The sequence below is a fragment of the Chelonia mydas genome, chromosome 1 (assembly GCF_015237465.2).
Source record: "Chelonia mydas isolate rCheMyd1 chromosome 1, rCheMyd1.pri.v2, whole genome shotgun sequence".
In the NCBI taxonomy this organism is placed as follows: domain Eukaryota; kingdom Metazoa; phylum Chordata; order Testudines; family Cheloniidae; genus Chelonia; species Chelonia mydas.
The window spans coordinates 196,612,730-196,637,305 of record NC_057849.1 but is presented as its reverse complement, the minus strand read 5'-3'; the positions used below and the strand labels follow the sequence as shown (position 1 = coordinate 196,637,305).

General features: G+C 41.4%; 1 protein-coding gene across 2 annotated transcripts in view; it reads left to right on the top strand.

Annotated features, from left to right (window-relative positions):
• The first annotated feature begins 354 nt into the window (after nucleotides 1-354).
• The window catches only part of CFAP44 (cilia and flagella associated protein 44), an 86,950-nt gene continuing 62,728 nt past the window's right edge, over nucleotides 355-24,576 (top strand). The window contains exons 1-14 of one of the 2 annotated variants that reach the window (XM_043538653.1): nucleotides 355-419; nucleotides 1,977-2,096; nucleotides 4,487-4,639; nucleotides 10,865-10,990; nucleotides 14,668-14,797; nucleotides 15,061-15,070; nucleotides 15,778-15,935; nucleotides 17,252-17,414; nucleotides 18,757-18,859; nucleotides 19,140-19,356; nucleotides 21,320-21,434; nucleotides 21,782-21,946; nucleotides 23,378-23,533; nucleotides 23,944-23,991. In XM_043538653.1, the coding sequence (XP_043394588.1) occupies nucleotides 389-419; nucleotides 1,977-2,096; nucleotides 4,487-4,639; nucleotides 10,865-10,990; nucleotides 14,668-14,797; nucleotides 15,061-15,070; nucleotides 15,778-15,935; nucleotides 17,252-17,414; nucleotides 18,757-18,859; nucleotides 19,140-19,356; nucleotides 21,320-21,434; nucleotides 21,782-21,946; nucleotides 23,378-23,533; nucleotides 23,944-23,991 (1,695 nt within the window). In that variant the 5' untranslated portion in view covers nucleotides 355-388. Of the gene's footprint in view, nucleotides 420-1,976; nucleotides 2,097-4,486; nucleotides 4,640-9,386; nucleotides 9,543-10,864; nucleotides 10,991-14,667; nucleotides 14,818-15,060; nucleotides 15,071-15,775; nucleotides 15,936-17,251; nucleotides 17,415-18,756; nucleotides 18,860-19,139; nucleotides 19,357-21,319; nucleotides 21,435-21,781; nucleotides 21,947-23,377; nucleotides 23,534-23,943; nucleotides 23,992-24,576 lie in introns of both variants that reach the window. The other variant, XM_027824545.3, reaches the window with a different exon arrangement.

The following is a 24,576-nucleotide window of genomic DNA, read 5'->3' as shown; positions in this document are numbered from 1 at the left end:
CAATCCTTTAAACAACTTTTTGTTAGTTTTGAAAAAAAAAAATCACTAACGTGGCCAATTAAGTCCCCTCCCTCCCCCGAGAATCCTCAAGGAAGCGGTGTGTTTGCCAGTGTATGTGTGTTTGCCTGTGTAAAACAGCAACCACTATGCCTCTGTCTGACACAAGTCTGGCCGGCTACAGAACCAGCAAGCCTCCAGCCCCCACCCCGGCACGTTCTTCTGGGCTGCTCTGCGCGTGCGCCCGCGCGCGCTGGCCCGGCGCTCAAGTCACCTTGTCGGGGCCTGATCCGCAGCCTGAGCCCCAGCCCGCGGCGCGGCCGTTCGAACTACAATTCCCAGGAGGCGCCGGGCCCCGGAAGCGGCTGCCTAGCAACCAGGTAAACCAGCGATGGAGGCGGAGGGGCCGCGGGACGCCTCAGGTACCGAGCGCGGGGGCAAGTCCCCTTGTTTCATCGCCGCCTGTTCGGGCAGCGAATGAGCAGCGGCCCTGCCGGGGAGGGGCACCTGTTCTGGGCCTTCTTTTAGCACAGCGCCCGACGCCAGCCGCTGCTGGGAGAAGCCGCGTGTGATGACAGCGGAGACGGCGCTTGCCCGAGAACGGATCAGAGCCCCGGGGCCGGGGCGGGCGGGGGACGGGACAGTGTCAGCTGGAGTCAGTGACATTGCGGTTTAAAATGCAAATGTCTTGTTCGTCTGTAACCCCGCTCCCGCACTCCGCACCTCCTGGGTGTGGTGCTCTGTCCCCTCGAGTGGCACCCAGACCACTGAGAGAGAGAGAGGGGGAGAAAATGAGTCTGCTCTGCAGCCTTAGCGAACAACCGGCTGGCTTTTAGCTCATGGGGTGGAGGCTCATGCACTAAGCTCCAGAGGCCCCAGGTTCGATCCCGCCCGCCAAGGACTGGGGTCCGTCCGTATTACATCTACGCAACATATCAGCAAGGTTCAAGGGCAGCGCCTTTCTGGGGAATCCCGACCACCTGTTCTCTCCCTCTCATAGACTTTAAGGCCAGAAGGGATCATCTAGGCTGACCTTCTGAAGGTCGCAGCCCACAGAACCTCCCCCCCCCACTCCTGTAATAGACTCCTGACCTCTGGCTGAAGCCCTCAAATCATGCTGGGAAGGGAGAGGGTGCTGTGCCCAGGGCCATCCCTAGGGGGGTGTGGGGCACAGAATGGAAGTGATGGACTTGTCTCTTCCAGGACCGACGGTGGGGGCCCCCCATAGCACAGGGTCCGGAGTGGTTGCACCAATTTGCCCTACCCCAGGGACAGCTCTGACTGTGCCTGGACCCTGTTTGATAGCCCTATCTTTTGAATACCAGTCTCTGACTAAGCTTCCCCCCAACCTGCTGGAGACAGAGTGTTTTCTCTCTCTTCTCCCACCAGAACCGTATAAGTACTATAAGAAAGAGGGTCTCAGAATCCTGGTTGTTGCTGGGGAGAGAGAAGAGAGGAAGGAGTTCTCTGCTACTACACCTCTCCCTTACAGTCCGTAATTTGGGTTCTCTTCCCCTGTGAATAGCTCCAGTGCCCATCTCTGTTACTAATAATTTTCTATTGCAGCAGCAGGACATGAACAGCTTCCCAACTAATCTGCAATTCAAATAAATACATAATAATAATACTTAATAATACTTCTAAAGTTCTGAATAACAGCCATGAAACTAATGAGTTATGTTAATTTCACATGGCTGCAGCTTGGCAAAACAATGAGCAACAGAAGACTATTAGAACAAAAGGCAACACTCCTTGAGTTACGCTCGATTCACATTGGGAAGATTTTCTTTGTAATAATCATAAGTACAAGAAAATTAACTTTAAAAAAATTTAATTCCGCAGAATTGCTGTTGCACATGCTAGCATCTGTTGTCCCTCTCATGAGAACTGTGAGCTAGAATCATGTAGTTCTATGATAACAGAGGCAGGCTAACAGAAACACAGAGATTTGTCTCAATTCCATACTCTTGTTCACAAAGAAAAGGAAGACTCAGAGGAGTCAAGACAACAGGATTTAGAAGATGGAGAGAAGTCTGACATTTCCAGAGATCCTGAAACAGAGCTGGACACAGAGAAGCCAAATGAGTCCTCAACAGAAGGTGAGTGCAGGTTTTCTCCAAGTCTGATGACCGTTTAATATTTCAGTCATTGTGTAAGATCTCCATTAACTCAATAGTCTAAAAAGACAGTGGTGGGCAGAATATGATGTAGTGATGTTCTTACTGCTCATAGTTACTCTACTGGACAGGAATGGAGAAGGAATCAAGGAAGGAGAGGAAAGTTGTGGAAAAGAATAAGTTCTCCCAAGTGGAAAGAAGTCAAACACTGTAAAGAGAAACAGGATATAAGGCAGCTGACCCAGAAGAAAAGAATGAGTGGTGTGAAACTCATTTTTCCAGCAAAGTGCCTTTAAATTAAAAAACTTGTAGAAAAGTGTAATAATTGGCAGGAAGTTCAGAACTGAAAGGTTGTAACTAGAGCTGGCTTGCCAAAGGGGAACTCAAAACATAACCAGCAATATTTCATTTTGTTTCATACATTGGATAAGGGACAGGGGAGAGGGTGTTCAACAATCTTGTTGTCATATAATCAGATCAACTGTTAATGCACTGGTACAGAGAAATCTGGATTGCTCAGTGAGCTGAGTCACTGGGTGCAAGCAAACAATATTTGTATAACTTTACATTTGGCTATATGAAAACATCTGGGAACAAAGAATGCAAACCATAATTACAGAATGGGGGAGACTAACCTGGAAAGCAGAGACTCTGAGAAAGATTTGCGGGTCCTGGTGGGTAATTGGCTGAACATGTGCTCTGAATGTGTTGCTAAGGCCAAAAGGGCTAATGCAATTCTTGGATGTATAAGCAGGTGAATATTAAGTAGGAATACGGAGGTTATATTACCTCTGTATTTGGCACTGGTGCAACCACTACTGGAATAGTGTGTCCGGTGCTGGTGCCCACAATTCTCGAAGGATGTCGGTAAACTGGTGAGAGTTCAGAACAGAGCCATCAGAGTGACTAAAGGGTTGGAAAACGTGCCTTGTAGTGATAGACTCAAGGAGCTCAACCTATTAGCTCAACAAAGAGAAATTGAAAGGGTGACTTGATCACAGTTCATAAATACCTACATGGGGAACAAATATTTGATAATGTACTCTTCAATGTAGCAGAGAAAAGTATAACAAATCCAGTGTCATGAGGTTGAAGCTAAACAAATTCAGACTGGAAATAAAGGTGTAAATTTTTAACAGTAAGAGTAGTAAACCAGTGCAACAATTTCCCCAGGTTTGTAGAGGATTTTCCATCACTGGCAATTTTTAAATCCAGCTTGGATGTTTTTCTAAAACATATGCTCTAATTCAAGCAGCAATTAATTCAGGGAAGTCCTGTGGCTTGTGTTTTCTAGATAAGAGTGGTCCCTTCTGGCCTTACATTCTGTGAATCTATGAACTTTGTTATGAAAGCACAAAATTCAGCCTCAAATGCTCCATACCTATCCAGATATAGTGAAAGTTTCAGTTTTGCTGAAAGGCTTGTAGAGTCCAAAACTTTCCTACAAATGTTGGCTGATTGTGAGTGTGAACATAAAGTGAAATCAGCCAAGTTTGACATGGCTTAGGGTTTCATAGCTAATTGCTAGTCATTACAGTATCATTACCTTTTGCATTTATAGCTCCTTTTTTTCTGAGCCCCTCATGGTGCTGAAAAAAGTTGGTATTATTATTCCCATTTTACAGATGTAGAAACTGAGGCACAGCAAGGCCAAATGTGTTACCCAAGGAGTCTGTGGCAGGGCCAGGACTAGAACCCAGATCTTCTGACACTCAATTGCCTACTTTAACCACTAGATATGCTCTTTTCCAAGGTTTCCAAATGTAACAGTGGAATATATTCCTGTCATTTTTTAATTTCTTGACTTTTACACATTTAAAATATCAGCCACAGCACTGCATTTATGTAATGTTACACAAATTATCTTTTTTTGTTTTTCTAAAGAAAAGAGGAAGAGACAGTAGAACAAAATACAAAAAACTCCCGGTACCTCTGAATATTATTTATGCTTTGTCAAATAGCAGCAGGAGGAGGAAATCAACAGCTACATAACTAAACTGTGATAGAAATAGTGAATAATAATAATGCCATCCCCAGGATTCTGAATAGCAGTGATGAAATTGACCAATCATGTTAATTTTACCCTGTTGCAGCTTGGCAAAGCTATGAGCAACAGCAGAGGTACTAGAACTGTAAACAGTGCTGCATTGAGTTATATTTGATTCACATTTGGAAGATTTTCTTTGTCATCATAATGACAAGAAGATTCATTTTTTTAAATGAAAATTTAATTCTGAACTGTTGTTGCATATGCTTGCACCTGCTGTGCCTCTCAAGAGTATTTTGAGCAAGTATTGCAATAGTTCTATGAAAAAAGATGCAGGCTAAGAGAAACACAGATTTGTCTCAATGGCATATTCTTGCTTATAAAGGAAAGGAAGAATCGGAGAAAGAGAGTATTGAGGGGACTATATCTGGTGACGACTTAAACCAGCCAGACTTGGCAGATGGAGAGAAGTTTGACATTTCCAAAGATCCTGAAACAGAGCTGGACACAGAGAAGCCAAATGTGTCCGCAACAGAAGGTGAGTAGAGGCTTTATCCAAGTTTAGTGGTAGTCTAATGTTTCAATCATCATGTAAGGTCTCCATTAACTCAACAGTCTAAAAAGTCAGGGGTGGGCAGAATATGATATGGTTATGTTCTTACTGTTCATGGTTACTGTGCTAGATAGAAATGGAGAAGGAATCAAGAAAGGATAGGATAGTTGTGGAAAGGAGCAAATTCTCCCAGGTGGAAAGAAGTCAAACACTGTAAAGGAATGGGATATAAGGCAGTTGACCTTGGAGAAAAGAATGAATGAGGTGAAACTCACTTTTCCAGAAAAGTGGCTTTAAATTCAAAATCAAAGCTGTAGAAAAGTGCTGAAAGTTCTGAACTGAAAGGTTATAACTAGAGCTGGGCGTGACTTGCCATTTTCAAAGGGGAACTCAGAACAATACCAGCAATTTTTCATTTAGCCTCATGCATGGGGAGAAGGGACAGGGAAGAGGGTGTTCAACAATCCAGTTGTCATATAATCAGATCACAGTTATAAACTTTTGTTATCAAAGCACAAAATTCAGCCTCAAACACTTCACACCTATCCACAGATAGCACGAGTTTTAATTTTGCTGAAAGGCTTGTGGAGCCCAAAAGTTTCCTACAAAAGTTGGCTGATTTTTGTGTGTGAATATGGAAATAAAATCAGCCAGTTTGGCATGATTTAGAGTTTTGTTGCTCTACCCCACCTCTAGCTCATCACTAGTTATTACAGTATAATTACATTTTGAAGTTATTGTTCCTTTTTTTCCTGAGTCTCTCACAGTGCTGAACAAAACTTGGTATTATTGTTCTCATTGTATGGATGTGGAAATAAAGGCACAAAGAGGTGAAGTGAATCATCCAAGGTCACAAAGGGAGTCTGTGGCAAAGCCAGGAATAGAACTCAGTTCTCCTGACTCCCAGTCTCCTGCCCTAACCACTAGATATGCCCCTTTCCAAGGTTTCCAGTATTTAACAGTGAAATATTTTCTAGTCATCATTTAATTTCCTGATGTTTATACATTTAAAATATCAACCACAGCACTACATTTATGTAGCCTTGTGCATTGAAATACCATTTTGTTTTGATAAAGAAAAGGGGAAAGATAGGAGGACAAATTGCAAACAAAAAAGAAAGATGCTAGCTCTGCATTGGGTAATGCATTGTCACCCTTCTGAATGTACAGTTTATCTATCCCACATTCAGATAAAGGCATCATTTGATCCTGATGGCAGCTCTGTATGTTGTTTTATATTCAGGTAATCCACTAGTCTTAATAACCCATTGCTAGTAATTTAACAACAGTCTTTATTGGATACATAATTAACATAATATACAGAGCATCTGAATTCAGGTCAGTCCATCAGTCTAACCTAAACCAAACTGCTTCCTCCAGCTGTCAGCTCCCATTTCCTGGAGATTCTATTCATTTTTAGGGTTGCCAACTTTCTACTCACACAAAACTGAACACCCTTGCCCCACCCCTGCCCTGCCCTGCCCGTCCCCCAAAGCTCTGCCCATGCCCTGCCCCTCCTCTGAGGCCCCGCCCCTGCTCACTCCACCCCCACCCCCTGTCGCTCGCTCTCCCCACCCTCACACACTTGCTAAGTTTCACCAGGCTGGTTAAGGGGGCTAGGGTGTGGGAGGGGGTGAGGGCTCCCCCTGGGAGTGCAGGCTTTTGGGTGGGCCAGGGACAAGGGGTTTGGGGTGCAGGAGGGGGCTCCAGGCTGGGTGGGGGAACCCAAGGGGTTAGGAGTATGGGAGGGGGCTCCACGATGAGGCAAGGGTTGGGATGTAGGAGGAGGTACGGGCTCTGGGCTGGGGGTGTGGTTTCAGTGGTGGGGCCAGAAATGAGGGGTTCAGGGTACGGGAAGGGGCTCAGGGCTGGGGCAGGGGGTTGGGGTGTGTGGGGGGGAGAAGGGCTCCAGCTGGGGGTGCGGGCTCTGATGTGGGGCTGGGGATGAGGGATTTGGGGTGCAGGAGGGTGCTCTGGGCTGGGACTGAGGGATTCAGAGTGTGGGAGGGGGCTTTGGGCTTGGGCAGGGGGTTGGGGTGTGCGGGGGTAAAAGCTCTGGATGGAGGTATAGACTCTGGAGTGGGGCCAGGGATGAGGGGTTTGGGGTGCAGGAGGGTGCTCTGGGCTGGGACTGAGGGGTTCAGAGGGCAGGAGGGGGATCAGGGCTGGGGCAAGAGGTTTGGGCGGGGGGATCAGGGCTCCAGCTGGGGGTGTGGGCTCTGGGGTGAGAAACCTTTTTTCTGTCATGGGCCATTGACCCACAGAAAAAAAATCAATCGCGGGCCACTCACCTGACCTGGGAGCACGAAGGCTCAGGGCTTCCTTCTGCAATGGGGCAAAGCTGGCACTTGTGGCTCCAGCCCCGCGGGGGGTGGGCGCAAAGGCTCGGGGCTTCCCCCCGCAGCAGAACAAGCTGGCACAGTGGCTCCGTTTCCCCCGCAGCAAAGGGGCGAGCCGACGCTCCCGGATCCTGCTTTGCGGGGGTGCCGCAGGTCTGATTAAATTAACCATGGGGCCAGATGTGGCCCGTGTGCCCTAGGTTGTCCACCCCTGCCCTATATGTAGGAACTAGATGGGGGACATGCCGGCTGCTTCCCGGGAGCTGTGTGGAGTGGAGGCTAGCGGGGAGCTGCGCGGAGCGGAGGCTAGCGGGGAGCCTGCCAGCCCTGCTGTGTGGCGCCGCCAACTGGACAATCAATGGCCCAGTCAGCAGTGCTAACCGGAGCCGCCAGGATCCTTTTGTGACCGGATGTTCTAGTCAAAAACCTGACACCTGGTCACCCTATTCCTTCTCCTAAAGCCACAATAACACCACACTTTGCATCTTCAAAGCGCTCTGAGCTCTGTGTTCTTACAACTTTACTGACAACTTGTGGGACTCCTCTGTGTCAGCAAAATTGCCGATTAACAACTTATTTATGATAAGACTGAGAGGCATGACTGCATGTATCTCCCTGTCTTGAGGCCGGTTGTGGCTTATGAGCAGCATGGCCAGGAAGAAGGAAGTTTGAGAGAATGTGGAGCTCCTCTTTGAAGCTCCACAGCCTAAAGCACTGGTGGCTGAAAGTGAAAGAAAACTTGGTTTTAACCCTGGATGTGTGCCAATAAAGCAAGGCTAAGGGACCAGTATAGGCCTGATGTAGTTTCATAGACTAATAACTTGTGAACCAGTAGGACTGAAAGGAACAACATTAGTTTCCAGCTCTGGCAAATTGTGAAACATTCGATCTAAAAATAATATTCTGGTTAACATTTTGCCTTTTTTCCATTTGAATTCTGACATGATTTTAGTGGTCACTATGTCCAGAACTAATATAAATTGAAATTCCTTGCACTATATCATATGAAAGCTCGAGACCTCGGTTTTCAAATACCGTAACAATCTGTACTCCTTAATTCTAGCAGTTTAGGAAATGCTGTTAAAAATTCATCTGACAAACAATTGTTGCAAAGACACCTACGTGGTGAACCAGTACAAATGCTTCCTGGACTAGTCAATATGTGAAAGCCTGGTAATGGGAATCAAAGACAAAAATTCTGATCTCTGAATTTCCTCAGCACTTTCAATCCCTGTGGCATAGTACACAAACACCACCACTGTACTACAAACACTGAGCACTGCAATAACATGCTGCCAGTAGAACCTTGATGTCTCTCAGATTGAAATCTTTATACTCACCTTTCAGCCTGAAGCATTTTTCAGAGCTGAGTAGATTTATAATGACACATCCCTAATTTTAATAATAAATGATTGATTAATTAATTAATTACAATAATTTGAACTTTAATAGGACTTTTTGCCATAGATATCAAAATACTTTAATAAGATGGATAAGTGTTATTCTCATTTCACACATGGGATAACTGAGGCATAGAGAGGTTAAGTGGCTGGTACAAATTTATGCAAGATGACAGTTGCAGATTTGGGATTGGAAAAACTCCGGTCTCTGGACACCGTACCCTGTATTCATTCAGCTTGCCTGCAGCTATATCTGTGACTAACTGTAGTGCTGGTAGTAGAAGCTCTGTTCCAGTATTACCAGCCCCAAGTGTACAAAATCAAGAGTCAGGAATCTAAAATCACAAGATTGGCTTATTTCAGAGTAACAGCCGTGTTAGTCTGTATTCGTAAAAAGAAAAGGAGTACTTGTGGCACCTTAGACACTAACCAGTTTATTTGAGCATGAGCTTTCGTGAGCTACAGCTCACTTCATCGGATGCATAGCACGATATGCTATGCATCCGATGAAGTGAGCTGTAGCTCACGAAAGCTCATGCTCAAATAAACTAGTTAGTCTCTAAGGTGCCACAAGTACTCCTTTTCTTTTTAAGATTGGCTTAAATATCCTGAGATGTTTAAAAAAAAAAAAAAGATTTAGGGTTCTTTTCATCTTCTGGGTTTTGAGCCTTCAGAATTTATGTTTTCAAGCTTTTTTGCAGCAGTCATGGAGGGCTAGAAATGTATGTTTTATTTTAAATGAAAGCGGAGATTCATGACTCCAGGCACTGGCACGTTAAGAAAAACAACAAATATCACAGAACTTGCAATATAATTCCCAGAGTCGGCAACACTGCTGTTATAATGTAAGTAGGAGGCCATCTGAAAAGTATAGGTGCACAGACTGATAGGTTTAATTAATTGTTTATCATGAGGGATGTAACCAAACAATACATAAATGTAGACAGATTCTTATTACTGATCTGTCTGTAAGACATGCTCTTGTTTATAAAGGAGAAATGGAAGTCCCAGAGAACGAGAGTTCTGATGAGAACGAACCTAGGAAAGGTTTGGATCAGGAGGATCAGGCAGATGTGGAAAAGTTTGACTCTTCAAAGGATTATGCAGGAGAGCAGGATGCTGAGAAGCTCCCTGAACCATCGGGAGAAGGTGGGTGGATTTTTTCCAGTGTTTGCAGGTCGAATACATTCTAGTTATATAATAACTTCTCCATTCTCCAGTATGCTGGACCTGTGATATGATGTTTGTCAGCACTCTGCATTTCATTGGATATTTCCACTCTCCTGAAACTGGAACCCCAAAAGTGATCTTTCCTAGCATAGATTCTTATCCAATGTGAAATTAGGGATTTATTCCTTAGGGACTTCTTATTTCTTGGCTTGAAAGCCCTGGTTCCAGAAAACAAAGGGGATCCAGTTAGCTGTTAACTGTGCATTTCCATTCTTTCAAATATTCAAGTTTATTTTAAGTTGAATTTTCTGGATTTCTAATAATTTTTTTTTAAACTACAATATTCTTGAAAGTTGTTTTTAATCTTTAAATTGCTCTTATATACTTTCAATCTTAACTCCATTTTAAAGTGTCTTGTTTGGGAATAGATATGTGAAATCAAAAAAAGCAAGAGATAAAGCAAGTTAAGATTGAGATCAAAGTAAAGGTAACTTGCAAAGGAGACGAAGGGGAAAAAAGGCTTTATGCTTATTTAATTATTTGTTTACTTATTTGTGAGGTAGTTGGGAGGTCAAAAAGCTTTTTAAATTAAAAGACAAACATTGCTGCTTGTTTTTTATGTTAGAAATTCAGGTCTTGTCTCCCCTGGAAGACTGTGGCACTGGAGAACTGGTGCAATTATGACATCATGCAAAGCAAAAGATTGAAAGCTGAAGAACAGTTAGGGGAAGGATATAGTCAATAGCCTATTGAACACTTTCATTTGTTGCCTTACCCCTTAAGTTAATGTGTGAGGCCTCATAATGCACATCTCCTGAGACTTTCAAAAATGTCCTTCAGCAAGAGAAGGGAAGATCAGGTTTGACATATCTCATATTTCCAAGGTAAAAAACATACAAAACCATACCCCCGCTTCCTTTTTAAACAACAACTAAAAAGTTATCATAAAGAAGCAAAAAAGGGTACAAATCAAATTCCTTTGCAGGTCAAGTCATGCTTAAAAGAAAGTCATTGAGATTTTTGTCTAGAAACGTATGTAAAGTCCTGCAGCCCGAATATTCAGCCTTACCTGCAGAAAGGAAGTGTCTTTTGCTTTTATTTTTTGAAGGAATGCAGTGTATTATTCAATGTATTTAATTCTGCATAGTAGAAAGTCGCTTGCAGGATAGGAAGAACTTCAATGTTGCATTATTCCGATATGTAGCATACAAACCAGTGAGACACATCCACCCTTTGGGAATTCAAATATACTTAAGTGGGTATTGAGAAGAAGTGAACATTATCCCTATTTTCTTTTGCAGAGGAAGTCAAAAGTAGTGCCCCTAAAGAACCACCTGGCGAAGGAGAAGTATCATCCACTCCAGAGGGACAGGAGGAAGGTGTAGAGAAGGCAGTGGAAAGTGCAGAGGCAGATACCAGTAGTGTCCGTGAGTGTTACCTGCCATTACACAGAGATTTCAGTAATGACCCTAGGGTAGTCTTAAGTCTGCATACTGGACAGTTCCCTGGGGTTTTTTTGGTGGTGATGGTGGTGGTGGTGGGGGGGGGGCGTGGGGCGTGGGGCGTGGGCAAAGGGATGGGTGAGGAGGCGGGCAGGGGGTCTATGGTTCCAGTTCACACCAGTGTTTGTTGTGGGCATCCTGGGGCTAGGGTTGATTCCATGATGAACCAAGGTAAGATGTCAGCCTTTGATTGATGTGTGCTGTACAACACACAAAGATGTCCATGGTGGACGAGTGCATCTGCTTCTTCTTGTGTGTTGATGAGAAGCTGGCCCAAAGAGTGTTCTGTGTATTCGGGGTTCACTGCTCAGGCTTGAAAAGACAGGAAGTAATCTTTTCTAAAAATACTAGGCCTGATTTTCTATTGCTTTGCACCTTGTTTAGAAATTTACATTATTGCAAAATTCTGATCTGGTAGCATTTTACACCTACTTTGCATTAGTCTGACTACACAAGGTAGAGGAATCAGGCGTAATATATACACATGGGAGTCAATCTTAGGCCCCATGCTCCCAGTGTGAGATGGGGTAGAACTCCCCATGCTCTTAAGATTTTTGGCCTTTTTAGGCAAAGTAGTGGTGGGCAGTATGCGAGACACCCATCTCTTAGAGATTAATGTGAATCACCTCAAAACTTTCCAGCTAGTTCCTTCTTGACCATGATCGGTGATGGTTCTTCCTGCAGAAGCTATGTACTGTCCTCAGTGGTTGTTGCTCTAGCTCTCTCCTGGCCCACTGTCTGTCCTTTGACAATCCATACTTGTTAGACCAGCTTCTTCAGTCAGAACTGTAATAAATTCCTTTAGTTTTTGGTCTGTGGTGCCTTTCTTGTTGCTCTGGATTACTTAGTCCTGAGAATGTCAACTCATTCAATCTGTTTCAGTCATAGCATACATTGCTACTTTCATTCTGATAGGCTTGTTCTCTGGATGTTTTGGGTCCAGCTTCCATTTTAGTGCTTGGAGTATTTTATAACAGAATATTGGCACGCACCATTCAGGGCACTGAGTCTATTGTGGTTCTTTGCAGGATATTTTGTTAGAACTTTGGCACACTGTGTCTTGGCCCTTCAATTCATTAGAACATAAGAATGGCCCTAGTGGGTCAGACCAAAGGTCCATCTAGCCCAGTGTCCTGTCTTCCGACAGTGGCCAGTGCCAGGTGCCCCAGAGGGAATGAACAGAACAGGTAATCATCAAGTGATCCATTCCCTGTCACTCATTCCCAGCTTCTGGCAAACAGAGACTAGGGACACCAGACCTGCCCATCCTGGCTAGTAGCCATTGATGGACCTATCCTCCATAAATTTATCTAGTTCTTTTTTTGAACTCTGTTATGGTCTTGGCCTTCGCAACATCCTCTGGCAAGGAGTTCCACAGGTTGACTGTGCGTTGTGTGAAGAAATACTTCCTTTTATTTGTTTTAAACCTGCTGCCTATAAATTTCATTTGGAGACCCCTAGTTCTTGTGTTATGAGAAGTAGTAAACAACACTTCCTTATCTACTTTCTCTATACCAGTCATGATTTTATAGACCTCAATCATATCTCCCCTTAGTCGTCTCTTTTCCAAGCTTTCCAGTTTTATTAATCTCTCCTCCTACGGAAGCCGTTCCGTACTCCTAATAATTTTTGTTTCCCTTTTTTGAACCTTTTCCAAGTCCAATATATCTTTTTTGAGATGGGGTGACTACATCTGCACACAGTATTCAAGATGTGGGTATACCATGGATTTATATAGAGGCAACATGATATTTTCTGTCCTATTATCCCTTTCTTAATTATTCCCAGCATTCTGTTCGCTTTTTTGACTGCCACTGCACATTGAGTGGATGTTTTCAGAGAACTATCCACAATGACACCAAGATCTCTTTCTTGAGTGGTAACAGCTAATTTAGACCCCATCATTTTATATGTATAGTTGGGATTATGCTTTCCAATGTGCTTTACTTTGCATTTATCAACATTAAATTTCATCTGCCATTTTGTTGCCCAGTCTTTGAGAGATCCTTTTGTAGCTCTTCGTAGTCTGCCTGGGACTTAACTATCTTGAGTAGTTTTGTATCATCATTTTGCCACTTCACTGTTTACCCCTTTTTCCAGATCATTTATGAATATGTTGAATAGGACTGGTCCCAGAACAGACCCCTGAGGGACACCGCTATTTACCTCTCCATTGTGAAAACTCACCATTTATACCTACCTTTTGTTTCCTATCTTTTAACCAGTTACCAATCCATGAGAGCACCTTCCCTCTTGTCCCGTGGCAGCTTACTTTGCTTAAGAGCCTTTGGTAAGGGACCTTGTCAAAGACTTCCTGAAAATCTACGTATACTATATCCACTGGATCCCCTTGGTCCACATGCTTGTTGACCCCCTCAAAGAATTCTAGTAGATTAGTGAGGCATGATTTCCCTTTACTAAAACCGTGTTGACTCTTCCTCAACAAATTATGTTCATCTATATGTCTGACAATATTGTTCTTTATTATAGTTTCAACCAGTTTTCCCGGTACTGAAGTCAGGTTTACAAGCCTGTATTGCCTATAAAATTGGGACATCTGGTCACCCTACTCCTCTGGTGGGTTCCAGGACCAGCTGCTCCAAGAAGCAATCATTTAAGGTGTCAAGAAATTTTATCTCTGCATCCCGTCCTGAGGTGACATGTACCCGGTCAATATGGGGATAATTGAAATCCCCCATTATTATTATTATTATTATTATTATTGAGATTTTTATTTTAATAAACTCTCTAATCTCCCTGAGCATTTCACAGTCACTATCACCATCCTGGTCAGGTGGTCGGTAATATATCCCTACCGCTATATTCTTATTATTAGAGCTTGGAATTTCAATCCATAGAGATTCTGTGGTACAGTTAGATTAATTTAATTTACAACTTTTACTTCATTTGATTCTGTGCTTTCTTTCACACCAGCACGACCTGTTTTGTCCTTCCAATATATTTTGTATCCTGGTATTACTGTATCCTATTGATTATTCTCATTCCACCAAGTTTCTGCCTATTATATCAATATCCTCATTTAATACGAGGCATTCTAGTTCACCCATTTTGTTATTCACACATTATTTAGACTTCTAGCATTGGTATATAAACACTTTAAAAACTGGTCTTCTTTTAGCTGTCTACCATTACATGATGTAATTGAATGGGACTCTTTATTTGACTGTTTCTGATCAGACCCTGTCTGTATTTGATCATTTTTCATCCTCTCGTCCTCACTAGGACATAGAGATTCTCTGTTAATAGATCCTCCCCTAAGGGATGTCCGAACCATGTGCTCCTCCGCACTTGTCGGCTTTCCCCCAGCCCTTAGTTTAAAATGTTCTACGACCATGCTTTCTGTTAACACACTTTTCCTTTCCAAGATGTGCTCCTCTCCTTCTCTTAAGTCCTAAATCAGTTTTAAACAATGAAATTCACTCTGCATGAGCAGGAAATCCATTGTAGGATAGAAGGAATTTTAATGCTCCAAGACTGTGGATGATGCTCCATTATCCGAATATGGAATTTGAGAGCAAAACACAGAAATATACCCTGTTGGAATGCTGAAGAAGTGAAAATTATCCAATTTTCCTTTGCAGAGGAAAGCAAAAGTAGTCCCTCAAAGAAACCACCAGGTGAAGGAGAGGTACCACCAATTCCAGAGGGACAGACAGAAAGAGTAGAAAAGCCGGTGGAAGGTGCTGAGTCAGATGGCAACAGTACCCGTGAGTATTGCCCCCTCCTTGAGAGTCATTGACATCAATTTAAAAATCCCACTGCATCCTGAAATTTCTTTTGTTTGCCTACTGTTGTTAGAAGTAACATAAGGCCACTGTAACTGACAAAGATTAGATAAACAATTACTTTTTTCTACTTTTTCAGCTTGCTCACTTTGTGCACGTCACAGCACTTAATAAGCAGTCCATTTTGCTTTCCTGTGGACAGTCTCTGCCCCCTTGGTTGTTTGTATTGGTGCGTCACATAACAGGGAGAGACAAACATGTTAACAAAAAAGATAATCTGACTGTAAAACAATAAGAATTGACAGAAATGACTCAGATTAAGGAATAGAACCTGAAACTCATGTTTATAACAGAGTACAATTCCAGCTGACAATATCCATTCAGTTCATTAAGCTCCAGTGAGGAACTATCTAGAGCAGCACATTAGTAGGAAGCCTTTGCTAACATGGCAACCTGCTTTATGTGAAGGAGCAAAGTGCTGCGTGTTTATACTGATTAGTCAGCATAATATTATACATTCAATATCTACTGAAGAAAGAAGCCTCAAACTTGGTTTGTTTTCTAAATCTAATTGAGACCTAAACATCAAGCAATGTTTGAATAAAACTGTCCCAGTAGCTTTAAAGTCTCAAGGTTTAACGTCAGTAAAGATGACTCATCTTACAAATATGGACAGAAGTTTTCTGCTATGTGTATGAGGCAGTGAATTTTCAAAACATTCTTACCTTGGTTATTTAGAACCCAGATTTTTCTAATCTTAGAAAAGCACATGCTATTCATTCAAGGCTATTCACAGGATATGTTTCATAGTACAAAGATAGATTTATTTTTAGACACTAGAGTGCATATCATTTCTTTGGAGGAAGGAAAGAATTAATGAATAATCCACTGTTGCAGTTAGGGTATTGACATGTCTACCTATCTGACTAAAGCTCTTTTTTGTGTCACTATTTCTGAAACACAGAGGAGGAGGAGGATACTGAGAAACCCCCAGAGCAAGAAAAAAAGCCTGAGAAGCTAGAAAGGAAAATCTCAGAGACCTTCTTCTATAACTATGAAGATTTGTGCTCACAACCCTTTGTGACGTCAGACTCTGGGATACCAATTAACCTCCTCACTCTCATGTATCCTCCTCATGCAGTATTATATAGACTTAGATCTAGGGTTTTCTTATCTAAAAGCTGCAGTATATTATTTCCTCTAGGTGTAAGGGAGGAACAGGGAACAATGTGTGATTTTCAGATGCACAGGTGGTTTTCCATTGGGGCTCAGTGAAGTTGCTATGAGGAAACCCTTCTTTGTCTCTTTTCTGCATCAGGGCAAGTCTATACTACAAAATTAAGTCAACCTAAATTACATTGATATACAGCCACTGCAGTAATTGAATTGGTTTTGCTCATCCACATTATGCTCCTTGTGTTGGCGTTGCACGTCCTCACCAGGAGTGCTTGCACTGATTTAACTGCCAGTGTGGGGCATGGGGGGTGGTTTCTGAAAGGCAGCAACAGTCGATGTAAGCAACAGTGTCTATGCTGACACTGCATCGACCTAACAACATTGATTTAAGCGCTACGCCTCTCAAGGAGATAGAATTATTAAGTTGGTGTAGTGGGCAAGTTACATTGGTGGGAGCTACATTTTAGTGTAGACAATTACAGAGTTAGGTCGACATAATCTGCCTTACGTTGACCTAACTATAGTGCAGACCAGGCCTCAGACTGGCAGAGGGAGTGAGCTTGAGGGCTTGTCTACACAGTGCATGGTGCATGTGTACAGCTGGGAGTCTGATTTCTAAAGCCCACTAATGTGTTGCACCTTAACTGGTTGTGTAGACCCTGCTGGTGCACACCAAATGTTCCCTAGTGCATTTAGCATAGACCATGTTGGTGTGCACTATGTTAAAGTGCACAATAGAACTTTTGGTGTACACCAGCAGGGTCTACATGACCAATTAATGTGAAACACACTAGTGCACTTTAGAAATCACCCCTCCTTCCACAATACACATTACTTCTCCATGTAGAAAAGCCCTGAGACATTGCTATGGTTCTGTCTCTTGCATACAGTGCACTTTGTAATCTGATCAATTTCTTTTATATTTTATTTGAAAAGAGAACATTAAGACAATAGAATATGAATTCTTAGGAGAGCTCCAGAGATCAGGATAGGCCATAACAAATGGAGTCTGACATGGAGTTCGAGGGATGGTACATTAATCTTTTAAATATTTCATTTATATTTTCCCCAATTATTTGTGATATCTTGATGGGTTTTAGCTTCATCATGGCACCAGTCTTAAAACAAACCAAACCAAAGCCAGACCAACAGAGTAACAACCACCCAACTCAGTGTTCCCACCTGGGCTTGCTCTAGTTTTAGTATTGATACCTTTATTGCTATTACCTGGAAGAAATAAACCTCCTTAGTGAGCTGTTCACAGACACTCTTTTGGTTATGACTGCACCAAAAGGGCAAACCTGCAGTTGCTGGATAGTCAAACACTCCTCTATGTAGCAGGCAACCAGCTGGTGCTCTTGGACCTGAAAACTAAATATCAGAGTTATCTCCGGAGCAGCAGCGGTGGTGGAATTGGCATTATCACGGTATGGCTTTTATTTCCCTCTTTAGGAAGAAGATCCCTTTCTGGAGTTTAAAACTTACAGTAGTGAAACAGGCTGGGCGTCTCAGTTGTTTCATGGAAGATTTCCACAGTTGCCTGCATATTTGGCCTCGGATGAACAAGTGGTATTTATTAAAGGGTTGAAAGGAAAAGTCAGTAATCTCAGATGTGTGACCAGTAGCAATCCATCAAGGTGTACTACATGGACTTACTTGTTTAATAGTCAGGGAACAAACAGCTGAATATCTTAAATCGGTCTGGGTTCCAGGCCGTACTAATAAGGTACTTACAAGAATTGACAAGAGTCAACTGGGTTTCATTTTTTGTTGTTTTAAAATTTTATTTGTTAAAATGCTCTGGATATAGTTTAACTGCTTTTGTTCAATTCATCATCTATCCTTATTACAGTTAATATTGGTTAAATGTTTCATCTGTTCTGAAATTTGGAATTTCAAGTACATAGGTAAATGGAGTGAAATGTTGTCCAATTTCACTGTAGCAAGTTCCTCTCTGTGGGCCAGATTATGAAACACTTACTCTGGTTTATCACCATCTGATTCCACAAATAGTCCTGTTGGATAATTGATACTATTCCAAGAAAGTAAGGCTATCAAAATCTGATCCTATGCTGTTTTGTTATGTTGTAAACAACACTCCTTGGAGAATCACGTCAGGTCCTCACATCTCCTGCTCAAAGCTGGGTGATGTTTTTTTCCGGGCAAATTAATTATTTGATCTAAAATGCATTTTTCCATCGAGCAAGACTGTTTGCAAATATGGGTCAAATTTGGCATATAATTTTGGCTGAATAAAAATAATGGAAAAAAGAGTTGAAACAGTTTTGACATTTTTAAAATGAAATATGTAGACTTTGTTGCAAAATTATAGTTTGTTTTGAAGTTTAGCTAAATTTGTTTTTTAAAAAAACTTTTAAAAGGGTATAAAAAACACCCAAAAAGTAATAAAAAAATTTTTTGGATCAAATGAAACATTTTGTTCAACCCAAAACAATTTTTTCCTGTTTTTGTTCTGGCCACATAAGTGAAAAAGAAATCAATTATTTGCTCAATTTCGCTACTGTGGTACAGCCCCTGAATGTGCTGTTTGCTCCTGTTCTCCAATAGTAGGAGGATAGCAGTGCCCTAAATGCTGTCCAGAGGGAGATGGATTGGTAGGCTGAATGCAGGTGAGATGATCAAAGATGCAGGATAAATACAAATTATTGCATCGTTCCACAACCTGTGTGGTGGTATATAACTTGATATTTAGTTGAGGACAGCCAAAGGGGATATCGGAGTATGTAACACAGTCTTTGCTTTTTCTAGGTACATCCTAGTAAACAGTATTTTTCAGTAGGAGAAAAAGGATGGAAGCCAAACATCATCATCTATGAGTTTCCTTCACTAAAGCCATACAGAATACTCCGAGGTAGGTTAAATAGGACTATTTCGGTATTACATGGATACAGCAGAGTTAGTAGTCTCCAGCAAGTGGAATAATATTATAATTAGTAAAAAAAATGTATAATGTATAATCTTTTGGTACTTGAAAAATCAGATACAGAAAACTGATTGTAAGTGGTTGTCCTTGCACTCCTGGGTGTGTGGAAAATAGCCAACTATTGGCTGAGTCTGCTTCAGCACTAGCCAAATAAAGAGAACTGAGCTCTTTTTAAGCAACTTTTCTTTGTTGACATCTCTCCTTCCAGGTGGGACTGAGGAAGCCTATGCATTTGCTGATTTTAACCATTATGGAACGTTACTGGCCAGCGTTGGGAGCAGCCCTGACTACATGTTGACAATCTGGGATTGGAAACAGGAAAAGATTGTGCTGAGGTCAAAGGCTTTTTCACAGGATGTTTATAAGGTCACATTCTCTCCTGAAAATGAAGAGCAACTCACCACTTCTGGATCAGGACACATCAAGTAGGTTGGTTCACTAACATCAGTTGATGGGAAGTAACTAAAAAAATCATGAAACTTACAAAATGATTGACTAATAACAATATGATTGTTAACAGGTGCACAACAATGGGGAACAGTGTTCTGCTTAGCAATACAAATGTTGAAACCTCTGCTTTCCAAAAGAGATAATAGAAATGTAGGATTGGAAGGGATCTCGATAGGTCATCTAGTCCAGTCCTCTGCACCGAGGCATGACTAAGTATTTAAGCCATCCCTGACATGTGTTTGTCTAACCTGTTCTTTAAAACCTCCAGTGATGGAGATTCCACAGCCTCCCTAGGGAATTTGTTCCAGTGCTTAACTGCCCTGACAGTTAAGAATTTTTTGTTGTTTGGTAATGGTATGCCCAATAAACTGCTCCACTGTTGATCTTCAAAAGTGCATTGGGAATGCGGAGAACTATTTAAAAATGAAATATTTATATATCAACCTCTGTTCTAGCTGTTGCGTCAGCACATGGCTCTTCTCTGAATTCTGGGCTTCTTGCCTGTTGGCCTCTTTTTGACTTTGTGAAGCGGGCTGACACATGCTGTTTGGTCAGTTTTAAGAACTAATCACAAAGCATGGTCAAAACAGCCCACAAGAGCGCCAGAAAGGAACAGCAAGGGGAGCCTTACTAAAAAATATTCTTTGCAAATTGTGAAAGATCTTTAAGATACAGTCTGTTTTATAGGTAAATCTGGGTACCTATTGTAATTAAAAATGGACCAAAGCATTATGCTTTTTGGGGATAGGGACCATCTTTTTGTCCTACTTGTACAGTACCAAGCACAATAGATGACAGGTGTGGTACTGAGTTACAAATAATAAATAATACTAGCAATGATGAATCCAAATACCTTTGAATTTTACAGAGGAATCAAATAAAAATCCCTAGAACCAAACCCATACCTGCAATTTGGTTCCAATTTGGATCTAAACCCAGAAGGGGTTTATTTCCAAGGTCTAAACTGATGAGAATTTATTGATGGTTGAAATCTCACAAAATAACATGTCTGGTGAGATTTTTTTTTCCATTTTGAGCTAAAATGTCATTAAAAACAGCTTGAAATATTTCAGTGCCATACAATCTATACTTGATCCCTAGCCCTGATTTGACCTCAGTTATAGCATGGTCCCAAGACATAGTCTAAATATAATCTGGATCCTGATCCACATACCACAAACTTGGACCATCTCTAATTGAAATAGGAAATGATAGTTTGTCTACAGTGGATTCATTCTCTTGTATTTCTATATCATTTATCTTTTATCATTCATATCATTCTCTTGTATTTCTATAACATTTCTGCATGCTTTGTTAGAAGTAACTTTGGAGATACAGGGCCAAATTCTGGCTCATTTAGATTAATGCAACCCCATTGAAGTCCACAGTGTTACACAAAATGGAATCCAGTGGAGAAGTTATCCACAGGATTTCAACAGGTGAGCATCCTACATTGGAGACCAACCAGAGAGAAAAGTAGGCTTCCTCAAGTAAATATGGAAAGTATTGCAAAATGGATATATAAATTGATTTAGCATCTATTTAAATATTAGTCTCCCTATCTTCTCCTGCCCATATTTTTCTAGGTTTTTCACGGAAGTAGGTGAAGGGAAAATTTGGGGTTTTTTTGGTGGGGGGAGGGTGGCTGTGGTGTATAATAAACACCTGACTGGGATCAAGGTGGGTTTGGTGACCTACTCATCTTGTTGGGGCATTTCAGTTCCACTCAGTAACAAAAAACCCCAACTAGATAGATAAAACTTTATATGTGCTGAATGAGGCTAATTTTTAAAAACTACAACCCCTTATTTAAATATAATTAAATGAGTAGTCCACAGATTGGATATACCCATGTATGATGACCTTAGAGCCTGAGATACAATACTTTCTAAATACAATGTCAGGTGTAACCCCAAAGACTATGTTTTCTGTACTCAGGTTCTGGAAGATGGCCCATACATTCACTGGGCTCAAGCTACAGGGAGCATTGGGAAGGTTTGGTAAAACAGCTGTGACTGACATTGTAGGGTATGTGGAACTGCCTGATGGGAAGGTAAGTAGAGTGAATGAGTACAACTGTTTTCTTTCTCCCTCTCAGGGACTGAACAAAGGACAGTTGAAGTCAATGGGAGTCTTCCCATTCACTTCAGAGTGCTTTGGATTAGGCCTTCTATATACAATCAAATATGCAGCTGTGAATCTAATATTGACATTAATTGGCAATGAATTGGCTTATTTAACAGTTTAAAAGTATCCATTATTATTGTGATTCTCAGAAAAATGAGCTTTCTTAATTTAAAGTAAAGGCTATAGTGAGCTAAGATATTCACCAGTCTCTCTCCAGTATCTGCACATTGATATGTTACAACACTCATGTATTCCTCTTCACTTGCATGGAAGGTTATCTCTGGATCTGAATGGGGCAACTTGCTGCTTTGGGAAGGGGGCCTTATCAAAGTAGAGCTCTGTCGAACTGGACATAGACCCTGTCACAATGGCCCTGTTAATCAGTTAGTTCTGGATGAGGGAGAGCTGGTCACTGTTGGAGGAGATGGCTACATTAGGGTGAGTGTTTTTTCCTTTAATAGTGTGGATGCATATTTGGTATACAGAGTCTTGTTAACAGGTGGAAAGGGAAGTAATTGTTAGCCTATATGTTGTAAAGGGAGTAATCTATTGTGGGAGTTTCTCTCCGTAATCACTGTCTAAAGAATTTTGAGAAGGAACTTGATAGAAGCAGATCTCTTTCCACAATGTAGATGTTTGGATCAGATCACATTTAAATAACTTTCTGTGCCTGCTAATGTTACAGAAATCCCTTCTGTGCGCTAATAGATCAGAGTAAATTTCGATGTCTTTAACAAGTTTTATTTCCCCTCACATTCTAACTTTGGGGGTGGGGGGTTGTGTAGCTTAGGTTTATGTTAGTCATTTTCAGGCCTTGTTAACATGTCACATACTATTTCAAAGGATAAATCACAGTGGTATTTGAAATTATTTCTGATCATGTGAATGCTTAAGGCATTTGTGTAATTAGTTAGCACCTCTGTCATTTTATCTCAAAGACGTATCCATTTCAACTGAGCAACAAATCCCTATGAAAGAAAAATAAATAATGTGGCACCCTCAACTTAAAAATCAAACCAATTTTTAAAAATGAGTTAAAAGGAGTCTTAAGTTCTATGTCTGCTTCTGATTCTACTTGCCAGTTTATGGGTTTTACAATCATTTCCCTATTTTATGTTTGTTTGTTTTTAGTTTTAGTATCCTCCCCTATTGCTGCACAAGAGACCCAAACAATGGGAAACTGACAGCAGACAAATTACTGTTAAATGCTCAAAATAAACAAAGTGAAAAAAGTCTTTTTTCCAACTAATCTTTCAGTTATAGTAATTATAGGCAGTGGTTACAGCTGTAGGGAAAAAAGTTTCAGATGAGGTTTTTGGTTTGGATTTTTTTTTTTTTTTTTTTTTTACATTGATGGTATTCTTTATGTAAATATCATTCTGGCGAAAGGGTGCTGGACTGGCAGATCTGGAAAGCAAAAGCTGCTCTTTATCCACAGAGCAGACAGAGGAGGTGCAAGCTCTCTCACTGTGTCCTTCCACACTGTCTCAGTAGAGACAACTTCTAGGAGGCAGTTTTACTCTCCCTCGTTGTGACACTGCCAACATGGGTACTAAGTAGTGCCAATTGTAGTTAATGATTTTTGGGATATGGGTAGTTGTCCTTTAGGAATTGGATTGAGACCTATAAACACATTTTACATGGGCCACTGAACAGATGCTAGATGGTAACAGCCTCTGATTGTCACTGCTCCAGGTCATATTCAAGCCAGTGATGTGGACATGACAGGCTCCCTATTCTATATCCTGAGCCACCCATTCCCTTGGATTCTTATCATTTGATTTTATATTGCCATTGTGTGTGTTAATGTGAGATGTGTTGGCATTTGGATTAATGAAGGCTGATCTGTTCACTTCCAATTGCTTGAAGGTGTGGGACTTTGAGACGATAGATGCAGCTGATTCTGTGGATGACATGGGTCTACTAGAGATGGACCATATGAATGAACTTCTCGTTGGCAAGAATGTCAATTTGAGCTCGATCATGAAAATTCATGAACTTGGACAGCCCATTTGGTATGCTCAGGTAAGACCTATTTGCATCCTTATCAGCTGTGTAGAGCAATATTGGATGAGGCATGTGGTGATGCATTGCCAGAGGAAATCTGCTGTGAAGCAATCTGATTTTTCTTGTAGAATTAGTACTCTGTCTTCCCTTGATTATTTTTAGAGTAGAATAACATTTGAGTCTCTCTTCCAGCTTTGAGAGTGGGAGCTACATGGGAGTGGGAGAATTTGAAAGTGTCATTCCCAGGCTTCATTGCCCTGTTCTGCTGCTGAGGTGAAATTGACATCACACTCTCTGAAGTCTAAATCCTATTTCTTCCAGATGATTGAAATTCTTACCTACAGTATTTGTAAGGCATTACAAGGACTGATGCTATTTTCAAACTTAATTTGAAAGAACATTCAGGTTTTAAATATTTATTTCTCTAGGATTCCAATGGAGCCATCTGGAAGCTTGATCTGAGTTTTTCAAATGTCGTAAGTTTTATTCCCACCCCCTTTTTTTCAAGTTCCTTTAATTACACTGTGTGGCCACACAATGCCATCCAACTTTTGACCAACTGTACAGTTGAGGATTTAGTATGATTATGAGGCACATCTTTAGGATTTATCTTCACTGATTACAGTTATTGGCCAAGATTTTCAAAGGTAACTATTGATTTTGGGTCCCTTAATTGTTGATTGCTAAACTGGAGCTACCTTAAAGGGGCCTGATTCTCAAAGGGTGGGGAGTGATGGATATTAATATGAGATGTTAATGTGAGGGCTGCTACTACAACCTGTGTGGATAGGTGTTTCTGAAGTGCCCATCAGTGTTGCATCTAGATGACGCTGAGGACAACATTCACATCTCTGTACATTTGATCAAACTGATTGCTACTATTACTGCTGTAGGTCTGCTGTTGGAGAGGGTCACATGAGCAGAAAAGTTAAAACAGACACTTAGTGTATGATCAAAAATTCCATCAAGCAGGCCCTGTAGCAGCAGATAAATGAAGCCGCAGCACTAGTATGGCAAAAATATATGTATAAAGTGTATAATAAATACATGAGTATATAGGG